We start from the raw sequence: 13,015 nt of genomic DNA on the forward strand, positions 1-13,015 counted from the left end.
GGTCTCAAGTATTCACAGTGAACGATGATTTACCTTATAAATACAATCGACATTCATTCCTATCCCGGATTTGTGTGGGTGTGATAATCTTTATTCTACAAGTATTAATGAGAAAAGGGAGAAAATATGTCAGTTTTGATTTGAGCTAGCCACAAAAAGTGTCTTACAGATCTAATTTACTCTTGAAACAAGCAAGAGAAAAAGAAAGAAAGAAAAGGAGACATAGGAATGAATGTAGAAAGAAGGAAGAACATTTTTAAGAATAGAAAGAATTATGAGGTCATGTGTTTATATTTTCTGAAGTCAATTTGACACATCATGACATCGTTGTTGCTGTTGAAAAATGTCTCAAACCTGATCTGTATAACCTTACATTTCACAACCTGTTCTCTCAATATAGCATTTAGATATTTTTTTTAAACAGCTACTGGAAATATGATAGCTCAGTCACTTCTCACTCTATATACTATTGTAGTTTTCACAATTTTGCTGCTAAGCTGACAAAACATGATCTAAGACTGATGGTGTGTGTGTGAACAGAGTAGATTTAATGGATTTTTATTTTCAACATAAAACAGACACAGCTGCTCTTTGGTTCCACTTGACCTTTGAGTTAGAAACAGTGTACAGTAACAGCCACCTAATAATGCAAATAGCCATACACACTGCTACATTAAAATTTATAACTATGCCACAGGGGAGGCATCTTGGTTTACCAGATATTTGTGGAATGTACTGTATGTTAAGCTTATGGCTGAATTTTGCTCTGAAAAATGTACCATAGCTCAGAAATTTCATTGAAGTTTAGTACTGTCTGCAGCTACTGTACTTGGCTGTATTTATTGCCACAATTATGATTGTTAGTTGTCAAGGTTTTTTTTTTTTTAGCCTTCCAAAGTTTTAATGTCAGTAGATGAACCTCGAACTTTAAGGTGAAAGTTTGGATGTCTCTGAATATTTTAAGGTTACTCACTCTACACTTGAATTACATCCCTTGGTCCAAAGGGGGTTGGACAAAGGTTAAGGTGATTGTCATCATGTAATGTGTGTGAGGTAGCTATTAAATCTTTAGGTCAAAGGTCAAGATAGATGCCTGCAGGATGTAACACAGCACTTCTTGTTGCTAGGTTACAGGAACTTGAGTCACAAATTCACTTAACTATCACTATATAGCCAGACCTTATAGTATAATAACTACAATATCAGTGTGCAGAAATGTAATATGTAGAAATTTGGAGACACTCTTGTTGTCAGTGAAGAGATGAAGCTGGTACAGTTGGTTCAGTTTTGTAAAATAGTCTTTGTAAAAACTATTTGTTCAGCAATTTTGCTACCTTACATAAATTTAACATAATTTTGCTTTGCGATACAAGATACATGTACTTCCTGTCCATAGATGTTTCATTTATAATGTAAACATGATTAATTATGATTTCATTAATACTTTATGATTTCACTGGATTGCTGAGCTTCAGGCATGTTTACTGTCCTCTCCCTAAGACCTTCCAGTGACAATTCTGTTCTTTTTTTTCTGGGCATGAGTCACATGTGAGTGCTGTTTTTGTTTGTTGTCACGAGTGACCTTAAGTTTGATAGGTCATCTTAATGGGATACTGTAATCTAGTATGGTTCATGCTATGTCCAAATATTTCTCTCCTGCATCATGTGGAGTCCTGCGGTGCTCGCTACGTACATTACACCGCATACTGTTTCAAGCTACAGTTTTCAAGCTACAGTATTTCCTGTCGTTGTTATATCAATGCTGCTTCAACTTAGCATACATACATATTTATTATTTGTTGTTATTCCAGTTGGTCAATTCAGATTAAAAAAATGCAATTTGATACTTCAGTACTTGAGCTGTTAATCTCAGCAGCAGAGTAAGATGTCAGTGAGATATGAAATGAACTTACGACAGTTTTCTGTCATATAAATTGATTCAAGGGCTTGATAAATGACTTCTAAAAATTACTGAGGATTGAAAGAAAGAGAGACGGGCTTGACTCGTCCTTGATCCATTGTTATGTCCCCATCATTTCTAATCATTTTGTAAAAGGTAGTCAACAACTCCAGAATTATTTATAACTCATAAAATAAAAAAAATGCAAGACACATCTCTACAGCAAATCATACAATGCATGTAAATATGATTTAAATGCTGAGTAACAGATATGTATCCCAACCCTTCCACCTCCTCAAAATTTGTGTAAAACTAAGACAGAAATTGGAACATCACTGATCAAACCTGGAGGTTGTATTCCTTAGCTACTTTTGCCCAAACTTCAAATGAAATAAGGGTACTGTACCATTTACGACAGACGTAGTACATGGTGTAATGGCGATAAAGTTTGCTTGTTATCCACAGAGAAGTGGATTTCCGTTCACTGGAATTATATTCTGTTCATATCAAGTGTCATCTAGACTCTAGAATATCTTGTTGGTGAGATTTGGTAGTATTTTCAGCATGTCCTTCTTCCCATTCCTCAAGCCAGGCAGCTTGGTAACAGTTCCATGCTCAAGCTAGGAATGATGGGAAATCTGAGAGAAGGTTCACCATTTTATGTTTCCAGGAGGAGCATCCCACCATTGTCTGTTCCCCTGGAGTATCCAGAAGACCATAAATTACCTAAAATTTGTGGCAAAGTTTATGGAAAGCAGGTTGTGATCAAATACCAGGACAACTGTTTTACCTAGGTGGAGGATGTTTCACAGCCTGGCCTTTATTTGCTTACTCTGACCTTGAAGTCAATGTAAATTCTGTGAATGTGTTTATCCTGGAATTCAGAGGGGGGGGGGGGGGGGGTGAGGCTAGGCATGGAAGTGTTCAATACCTATACTCCAGTGGTATCAGATTCACAACATTCAATTGAAGTGCACAGGAGCAGGAAGGTTTGACCTGCAAGTGAGCAAAGAATGTTCTGCTTGAAGGCAGGTTGCAGTTTTTAACTGTTCAGGACTCCTTTCACTGCCCTGTGATTTGGATTTTACCATCATCAGATACTATCAAAAGTTAATCATTGACCAATGCCAACCAAATTCTGCTCCTAATTTGTCTCTGCTGCTGTCATGACTTTGAAAGACTTCAACAATAATAACACCCTGCTGTCTTCCAAGGATGCCTGAGGTCAACTCAAGTACAGAATGCTCCCCAGCTCCTCTGGTCCTTCAAGGAGAGGCACAAACCCAAACACCAGTTATTGGCCGAGGTGATAGAGATCAAATGTCATGAACAACGTCTGCAAACAGCTAAGAAAAATTTCTCCCATTTTGGGAGATATCACAAATATATTCTGAAATAAATAAAAAGGCTGAAGACTTGATCAAGTCTAAATAATGACATCATCAAGCCACAATTTTCTTTGTGAACTTCTTAATTTGTCACGATATTTAATGGAGATGGTTGTGGGAGATGGAGATGGCAAAATGCTGAGACTGAAATATTGAACCTTTTAAGATATAACCTTTAGGATCATTGCATTCTTTTCAGTGTCAACACTGAAAATATGAAAAGAAAAACAAAGATTAAAGTGGAAAGTTTCGGATCCTTCTGTCACTATGACATCACTGAATTACATATGGCAGCTCCCGAACATATAACCTTTAAATCAGGATATCTCTAAACCTGAGAAAGATTTGTAGCTGTTTGAAGGGAGTTGTTCTTCCCAAACATGAAGCTGTTAGATAAGCCGAAGACGATGGTTGGGTTTGTGTGCCCTTTAATACATATTGTCTAGTAAACTTGACCAAATAGCATATAAATGTTTGGTCAATGGTGTCCTTACCACACTGAACACTTAGTCTTCATACATGTGTAGTTACTTCAATACATACCGTGTGCAACATATCTTTGTTAGATCGGCTTGACCACTCCTGCAGACTCATGTCAAGTATGGTATTGACTCAAAACATTTTTAAATAAGAATTGATTAATCACTCAAGGTATGAAATGAGATATCACTGTCCTTTATAGTCTTCTGTAATCAGACCTTTCATACATTTTTCAAAGTTTGTATCGATGATGGAGAATAATCTTTAATAAAAAGAATAACATTTTTGAAGGGGGGAAAAAATGAAAGTGTGTGAATATTGTACCTTCATGGATGACTCAGTCAAACTGCAAGCAGGAAACCCATGATCTCTGCTTCTTGTCGTCAAATACATAAATAGTAAGTATTTTCAGATCTGTCAATTAGTACAAAGTTTTGGGAAATGATCCTTACTTCTCAGCTTGACGATTCCCAGAAGTGTGCAATTTTTCATTGCTAGAGTGACACTATGTGAACAATTTCTTCCTTTACTGCACTGGTGTGTGTTCCAAGTCACGATATGTTGTCTGCTGGTTGTACAGTTTGGACACACTAGTGAATAGGCAAAATGCCATATTATTTGGAAGTTAAAATTGTCCCCCTCCCCCCCAAAAAAATATGGCAGGGGAAGAGGAAATTTAACTCTCCTTTTATATGTTTGGAAATATTCTTTTGGGGTACACCACCCTCCCCCTCCCCCGGTGGGAAAACCTTTTGAAAATATTTAGCAATTTTATAGTGCTATACTGTACTTTGAGGGCAAGATATTTATGTAACTTAAAGCTATGCTGTATTGGCCCCAAATATGATAGATATTCACATATGGTCACCTTTGGTCAAAATTCTTAAACTGTTTTTATTACAACCTTCGAGGAAATTTTACTCACTGGGACAGTCATTCATCTTGTGTGTTCCCTTATAAATGTCTGAGAACAATTTGAAGAGTAAATACCTCCAGGAAAGTACTTTTTGAAAACTTCTAGCAGTTAAAGCATGCTTTAATTTGGGGCCTATACTGACTACCTTTAAAGCAGAGAATTACTATTCAGAACAACAACTCCCTGCTTCAGATGTGTTGAGTTTTGCCAAAATGTAAGTTGTACAAGTTAGAAAGGTGGAAACTTGTGTTAAATCAGGGTACAAAGGACATTCACTTGTACCAGTCACTGACTATTTATCATTGTCATATATATTTATCCATGGGTGGGTATACTGAATGAGTCATTCACCAGACTATTAGTGTTTCCCTATAACTAACCCTTCAATTGTTTGGGTTTCATTATTTGATAGCTATCAAGTTCATGTGTTTTGCATTCACTCTTCACATCCAAACAGTGAGATAAATGCTATCAGAATCATCAATCATCGTGTTATCTTGATCTGGGAAAGGGTATATCTTTTACTGGTATTTGGCCTCAAAGTTTTTTTATTTGGTTTTTAGAATGAGTGCTTTGATCTTTTAGGCATAAACTCTTTTTTTGTGTATTCATTTCTGCATGGGTGAACCAGATAAAAATAAACTGTAGGTACCATTGTGATGTATTCTTTGTATATTTCTTCAGCTTCTGGCACTTGTTACCATCAAGTTGGACCTATTTATTGCAAGCAGTGAAATATGAAGGTCAAAACCGATTGAAAAATTTGACAAAGATTTGTGCATTTTATGAACTTTTGGGGGCAGTACTGTACACACTGTACACTGGCAGTACTGTACACACTTCACACATGTGTTTAGATCAGGTCGAAACTCCTCAAAAGGTAATAACTCATGTTGAAAACCGGTGGAATTTGAAATGGCACTCGCAACTCAACTTAAAACTTTATCTGAACAAGATACTACTCATAATAAAAGGCCCTCCCAATAATATGTATATTGTATATTATTAATATAGATGGTCATAAGGTTTAATTATAGGCCTGCCAAGAAATGGAGACCTGCCGTTGTCCCTTCTGTTTATAGCTCCATGCTTCAATCCACCCAGCCAACTTATGTGCCGGTCTATGCTGGGATGCTACTTGTATTCCCAAACATAGAACTCATCGACCTGTATTGACATTAACAAGACTGGAGAAGTGACTCAGAACATAGGAGAGCTGTTAACGATTCAGAATTCTTCGTTAGAATTGAGATTAACTGCTTCAATGAGGACTTTGAACATCAGATTTGTGTACTGAGCACACATAATGCATGTATACTCCAAAAAAAACTCCACCCCTATCAATACAAAAAGTTAGTGTTGCTGGTAGTATGATTGTGCGGAATGTTAAGGGAGAATACCAAACCTTATAGCCATGGCAAGTTTATGAACACCTGAGCTAGAATTAAATTGAAGTGATAAAAATTGTTAGTTTTTGGTGTGGTTTTACATCTAAATCACAAGTGGTTGAGAACTTGAAGATATAGTGCTGTACAGGTACTACAGTCGTTCAAGGAATACCTGTTTCAAAATCTTTCCATGAAACTGAGAAAACTGAATATGAAAATTAAACTGAAAAAATATTTATTGACAAACAATCTTGCCGAGATTGATAAGGGAATCCACCACTAGGCTATGCATCAAATGCAGAAAGGAAACATAAAATTATTTTCCTATAAGTTTATTAAAATTATATATTATCTTTGAGTGCAGGGGATGGAAGAGATATGGAAAGGGGGGGGAGGGGAGGGAGAGGGGACTGGCAAACAGTAGGGTCACACGGTAAATTACCAAAGGTACATTAAATTTATTTAATAGGACAAAGCAAGGGCAGTGCCAAGTATTGGACAAAGACAGACCTCGATATTGAAGAATTTACAACATGTGTTGTATCTGCTGCGAGATTGAAACTGTAACAATTGACAAAGTAGGACAAAGGAAGGTCTTGGTTTTGTTTTGTCACTTGACACGTACTATACTGTATGAATCATCTCTGGACAGATGGGAGGAGGGTTTCATCACTTTCTGAGTGAGATGGGTGAGACGCTCTTTAGTTCGTTGTCCTGCTTGTACATGTTCATTCATGTTCAAACTATTATTTCACGAGGAGCCAAGGATAGGCATGTTGGATAAGTACATGACAACATATATATAGCATGCAGTAACACATCTTGCCTGTTTGAACCACAGACTTAGTGCTGGCTTTGTATCTGAAAGTGTACTACAACCAAAACTAACATATTTTCACCATATTTTTGTGGCCACTAAATTCGGAATGCAAAAATGGGGGAAGTTCTAGCCAAGGTAGCTCTTACCAAGGATGATCTCAATTCTCACGGCAGAAAAGAAAAATAAGAATTCTGATATTTGTCATCAAGTTACAACTCAATAAGTGCCAATATTGAAAGCTTCATTGGTTACAGATTGTGAATATGACGATACAGCATGCAGTAACACTCCTTGGCTGTAATATTTTGAACCACAGTAATGCTGTTTTTACCCACATGTCCATTCGAGTTAGCCCCCCCCCCCACCCCCTGCACTCTTCCAATGGTAGATAGACAAATGGTATGTACTGATTGTATGGAGCTCCTGTAACACTTAAGCACCAATAGTGGTGAAAGACTTATAATTATCATAAATTGGGCAATAATGTGTGGTGCGACATCGACCCGTCTTGTAAGGGCAGACATATTAGACATATGAAGTCAGTTTCAGTTTCAGTTTATTTATTTCCAATATAAATATAAATATTTATAAAAAGGACATCCAAAATTCAAAAAGTACATTACTAAAATTGAAGATGAATTAGCAAAAAGTTCATTTAACATAAAATTAAAATATGAATGTTAGTATAGAAAATTAAATATTTAAAAACATTTACTGAATATTAAAATAACAATCAAGGTTTAACTTTGCCATTTTGAATATATAGCAGCTTGGTATACAAATCAATTTTTGTTAGCACATATTCTGTATTTGGGAGTTATTGACTTGTTTCTTAAATTGTAGTTAGTCGTTTCAATAGAGATGTCAATTCATTGTGTAATGGATGAGAACTCATGTGATAGCTTGTGATGTGTATATTCAGAGAGTTGCTAGGGACAGGTAATTTTGTTCTTGCTAGGATGCTATCCAATCTTGGTGATGTTAGGATGTCCGTCCATGGGTAGAAGCACAATATACAGTAGGATATATAGGGAGATATTTTCATGTCAAGTAGATTGTCAATGGATTGTAAATATTAACCAAAACGTTTTTATTTTATTAATAATGTATCTCATAGTTACCGAACAGACAATGGTTGATGGCTTCCGTCAATCTTCAGAGCCACAATGCATGCATGTCTATCAGCAGTATTTATATATGTGGCTTCAGTCATTGCTATTACTGTAGATCTGCTGTTTGTACTATGTAAAGTTGGTCTGTAATTGAAAATATTTGTGTACACCTCACACAGCATGTTGCAAATTGACCTTGCACTCTTTGTAACCAGGAGAACCTCTTGTGGTGGTTACCATGGTTATCTGTCACCTGATACTGTGCACCCTATTGTACCTCCTGTAGTGAATCATTGTCTAAGAATGATTTCTGAAGTGAATGTGAATATATAGCCTATATCAAAACAAGTCGGTGTTAGGAATGCCCTACTCTGATCTTTCACCTCAAAGGTTAGCCTGCTAATTATAGTGCAGATATATATATTGAAAAAAACAAAAAACTAACCAAGTTAATGTACTTTCCTACAACTTAAACTTTTTAAGGCTAAGCAAGAGTTGTTGCATGTATCAGCTAGGAAAGCTCTCTGCCTGTTTACAGATTCAAAACAGATATCAAACATTTTACAATTACATGACCAGTTTTGAGGTTGGAGAATCTTTTAGGTGATTTCAATACTGCTTGATCGTAGGGTTTGTCTTCATCTAAAAAGGCATATATTTGTATGTGCACAGCCAACAGGTGGCTTATGACAGTTAAAGTTAGTACTGTATAGGCCTGCTCTTGTGACAGTGCAGATAGCAGTGTTACAATCTTGGTATTCGAGGGATTGGGAAGGGGTGAGAACTGGACGAGCAGCGTATCGAGGGACATACTGTACCCTGTAACATATAAATACACTGTCCTGCCTAATACAACCATGTGTTTGGCTGTTCAAAGTGGCAAGTGAGGCTGAGCAGTGGCGGAGCTGGAGGTATTGGCCAGGGGGCGAGAATGGTCTGTAGGGGCTCTTTTGACACTATCTAAGTGGAGCGCCACCACAGGTTGGCGCGTAGCACACAGAAAATTTTTGAGTAAAGATACTCCCTAGATCGCCGGAAATGACCCTTTCCGGGCCTGGCTAATTTGCAGATAAACGAAGAATAAATAGGTGTCATCGCCAAATTACACCAAGAAAATGTGACAAATGTCAATAAGAAGATGAGAGCGCAATAAAAAAGTCAATAATCTAGAATAAGTAAAAAGTGGTAAAGAGCTGAAAAGGGCGCCAGCAGTCCATTTGAGTCCGTCAGGGGGGCATCCTGGTAAAACCAGGAATTTCCAATACAGATCAATAAGTTCATTGACTGTCAGTTTTCTTTCAACACATACTTAGTAATGATACATTACAGTAGATGATGATTCATTATAGACATGGATACATTGGGACATGGCTAACTGCATGTGATTTATGAAGAGATTGATGAGAATTGGCAACCTTCTCACCTCTAATGCCCTCCATTCATTGGTAACAAATTATCATCGGTGGCTTGGTTGGTTCTGTGAACTACCTTCTAGCTTCTCCCGTTGATAACATGTTAGGATGTGGTGGTACCCTGTTGGTTCTGGGGATTTCTCTAACATTACTGAAGCCTCCAGATCATGGGACAACCAGGTTGGTCATGTAATATTGCCTCTTAACTTCTCTATCATTTTTTAACCTTTTACGAGAAATTGGGTAGGGGTTGTCAGTGAGCCACTCCGGGGTCAATTAAAGGCATTGAAGACTCGCCCCAAACCGCGTGCGGCCATCTGAAAAAGTTAACTTTCTGTTGCTTGCAAGTGACGGTTTGTTCGTGTCGCTACAAAGTGCAGACAGTAATGAAATGTGATACCATTATTGTTATCTTTAGCTGGACCTGATATGTCCATCGTTGTATCGTTTGTATACTGTGCTGTGGGTATATTGACGGCAGCTGTATGTACTGACTGTACACTAGTGTCTAATTACCGACGGTAGCAAGCTGTGTGTCTATTTTCTGGAATCGAAGGTGGTGTTTAACACTTCTGTTACACCTCTTCGAAACTAGGTCAAATTACCGGCATTAGACGTTTCTTTTTGTGCGAGTCTTCACACCCTTTAAGATGCCCAGTGAATGGTGGGATAATGGTTCATGTATTACCAACTTCATAATGTACTTCGGGATAAACAAAGACCTAAAAAATGGGCCTGTTAACATAATTATCAGGTCATATTTTATGTGTCCCCAGGTCTTGATCTGGCTACCAGTGACAATACCATGTGGTACCCAGTTTGTTATAATGTGACCTTAAATGTGACATCTCTACCACCTATGCTTACCTCTTACCATGAGGTGCACGGCCATGTTAACTTGACTCTAGCTTCTTTATTATTGGAAAAGAACAAAGAAATGTTTGGCTAGAAAGAAACAAAACCCAGCTATATAGAGATCAAAGTCTTCAACTATTGAGGTTGACCTCTTTGGTATTGATCTCTAGAACTTTGTGGGATTCCTTCACTTGTTGTTTTATTCTGGTGCAAAAATTCCTTGCATTTCAGTATTTTCTTCAGCAAAATATTATCAAAGAATTTAGCCTTTCAGTAGTTGTCAAATATTCTTACTAGCTTTCTTGCCCATGTCCCTTCAGGGTGTTACACATTTTCTCTTTTTCCAAATTTTATTTGGTAGATTTAGTGTGCAATCTTTGACCTATGGTGTTCTCAATTTACCACTGTGTATTATGAACTGGTTAAAGATGTATGAAGGTCACATATCCTCCCCCCCCCCAAAAAAAAAGCAGTATTATTCATTACTGTTTTTTTCTCCCTCCCTTATATTTTCGTTGTAGTGTCCTGTTTATTCTGATTAAAAGAAAATCTATTTTACAGAAGTTTGCCTTAAGGGGTATGTTAAGATTGTGAGTCACATGTAAGTAAGTATGATTTGAGGAATTTGTCATTGTCATTGTCATTGTTTTTCAAAGCAAGCATGTCATGTTTTTCTGTCATTTTGTTTGTACTTTCTTCTACTAGTCCTTGCTCTGTAGCATATTGGACATATGGTAATAATGCCTTTACTTTGTATGCTTTGCATTGTATGCTTTGGTGTTGATTGGTTGTATTGTTTTGGCTTTGCACTCTCCAACACATTGTATTGCACATAATTATGGTAGTGCATGTTCGTGCTACAAGATTAGCATTACTGGCCCAGTGAACGATACCAACATGACTGGATGTTGTAACTTAAAGTTTCACATAGTCTCTGTGCATTTGCAGTTTCATACACTAGCTGTGTAGCCAACTTCATTCTGAGCCTGCCACAGCGCTCACAAGCGCCCTCACTTTGTAGGTACCTACATGACTACACTCCCTGGTGTGTTGTCCGCCCATGAAATATACACCATGAACAACTGAAAAGTTTGTCCTAATACTGCCAGCACTTCACACGCACTACAATACTGTGTATTTGCAGGCAAATGCAGTTCTAGTTGCATATTGGAATAATTTGTCACTTTTTAAGTTTTAAGTCAATGATATAAGATCATGAAGTATCAGCTCTATGGTAGTGTGTCTTTGAAACTGAACTTCATGATTAGCAATTCCTAGAAACCACTCTGGGTAATGGCCATTAGTATTATGAGGGACCCGACACAAGTTTGAATTGAGAGACGGGGGGGGGTGGGGGAGGGGGGAAGGGGGAGGTATCCTCATAAGTCAGCTTAGTGCCTACTGTGCTGATATTGCTGCCTGCGACAGAAAGACATTCATGTAAAACTTGATGTGAAACTATTAGGGAGGGGGATCCCGGCCCCCTCGATGTTGGGGCCCTGATTAACCCAGATTTTAGCAAGCTAAAATTGCCAACTTTTCTCTAAAAGTAGTCATGGTTGTTCTGATCGTTCACCTTGTTCTCAGACATTTGAGAAAGACCAAGAACATTTGTATTGATAGTGACAATTGATGTAATTGTTGGTAAAGTTCAAACAATGACTGTTGTTTACTTTCAGATTGTAACTTTGTAGAATATTTATGGTTTATTAATATTGAGTAAATGACATTCCATTTGTACAGCCTACAGTATTTTCATGATGTTCATGGATAGTATTGACAAAGGACCTCTCGCCTGCTTTATGCTACTTTAAATTTCCTTAACGGTAATCAATATCGTAAAGGATATTGTTGGGATTAATTACAGGAAGATCAAACATCTTGTTGGTATACCAACATAACCACTTAAATATCAATCAGTTACCACCAAACTTCTGAACTGAAAGGGATGTTAAGTAATTTCAGGAAAATGTAGCTTTCTAGTAAATATCAACTTTCAATGTGTAAATTGCTCATGTATTATTTCTCTGTTCTTTCTTGTGTGATAAGAAATGTTACTATAAACTTTAATTTTTAATAGCAGTGTATATCAAAATTTGATCGATGGACGGCCTTTGAATTGCTACTTCCAGTTTGCTTATAATTTGCTGTTGTGGACATTTAATTACTTATACTGTGCTTGATATAATAATTTTAGAAATTATTTTTTGAAATAATTTTAGAAAATATCTATTATTATAGGTTAATCCTAGTAGAACCTTTTGAATCAATTTAATTGAGTCTATCGACAAACATAGAATTAGATTACTTGTTATGTAGTTAAATTTGTTTAAACTTGAACTCCAATCTGAAAAATATTTTAACTTGCTTAAAATGATTAAATTCTGGACTTGAGCTGTTCTCTTGTGCTTGACCACAGTTTATTCTGATGAAGGATTATCATGAAGAACAGAAAGATGGAGTGAGCTTTCTTTCAAGACAGATAAAGACTTTGCATAGTGATGATCATGCAACTTTTTGTTTTTTTCTTTTAACAGCCCCCTTCAACAAGCAATGGGTGCAATGAAACATGCAGAGTGGATGCGGTAACTATTTATTCATTATTTACCCTTTCCTCTCCTCCTTTGCCTCCTCTATCGGTGCTGCTTCCCCCCCCCCCCCCACTGTCACATTTCCCAGCATGTTTATTCTGTTAATTTCCAGGTTGATATAATATCTGGTATGATAGTTTAGGCCATGATTTT

At 37.0% G+C, this 13,015-nt stretch overlaps 1 protein-coding gene across 2 annotated transcripts in view; it reads left to right on the top strand.

Moving 5' to 3' along the window:
* Positions 1-13,015, top strand: part of LOC139962518 (proto-oncogene tyrosine-protein kinase ROS-like) — a 60,807-nt gene that overhangs the window by 3,975 nt on the left and 43,817 nt on the right. For both annotated transcript variants that reach the window (XM_071962544.1, XM_071962543.1), the window contains exon 2: positions 12,809-12,856. In XM_071962544.1, coding sequence (XP_071818645.1) covers positions 12,809-12,856 — 48 coding nt within the window. The remainder of the gene's footprint in view (positions 1-12,808; positions 12,857-13,015) is intronic.

This window comes from Apostichopus japonicus, chromosome 21, assembly GCF_037975245.1.
Source record: "Apostichopus japonicus isolate 1M-3 chromosome 21, ASM3797524v1, whole genome shotgun sequence".
Taxonomy (NCBI): domain Eukaryota; kingdom Metazoa; phylum Echinodermata; class Holothuroidea; order Aspidochirotida; family Stichopodidae; genus Apostichopus; species Apostichopus japonicus.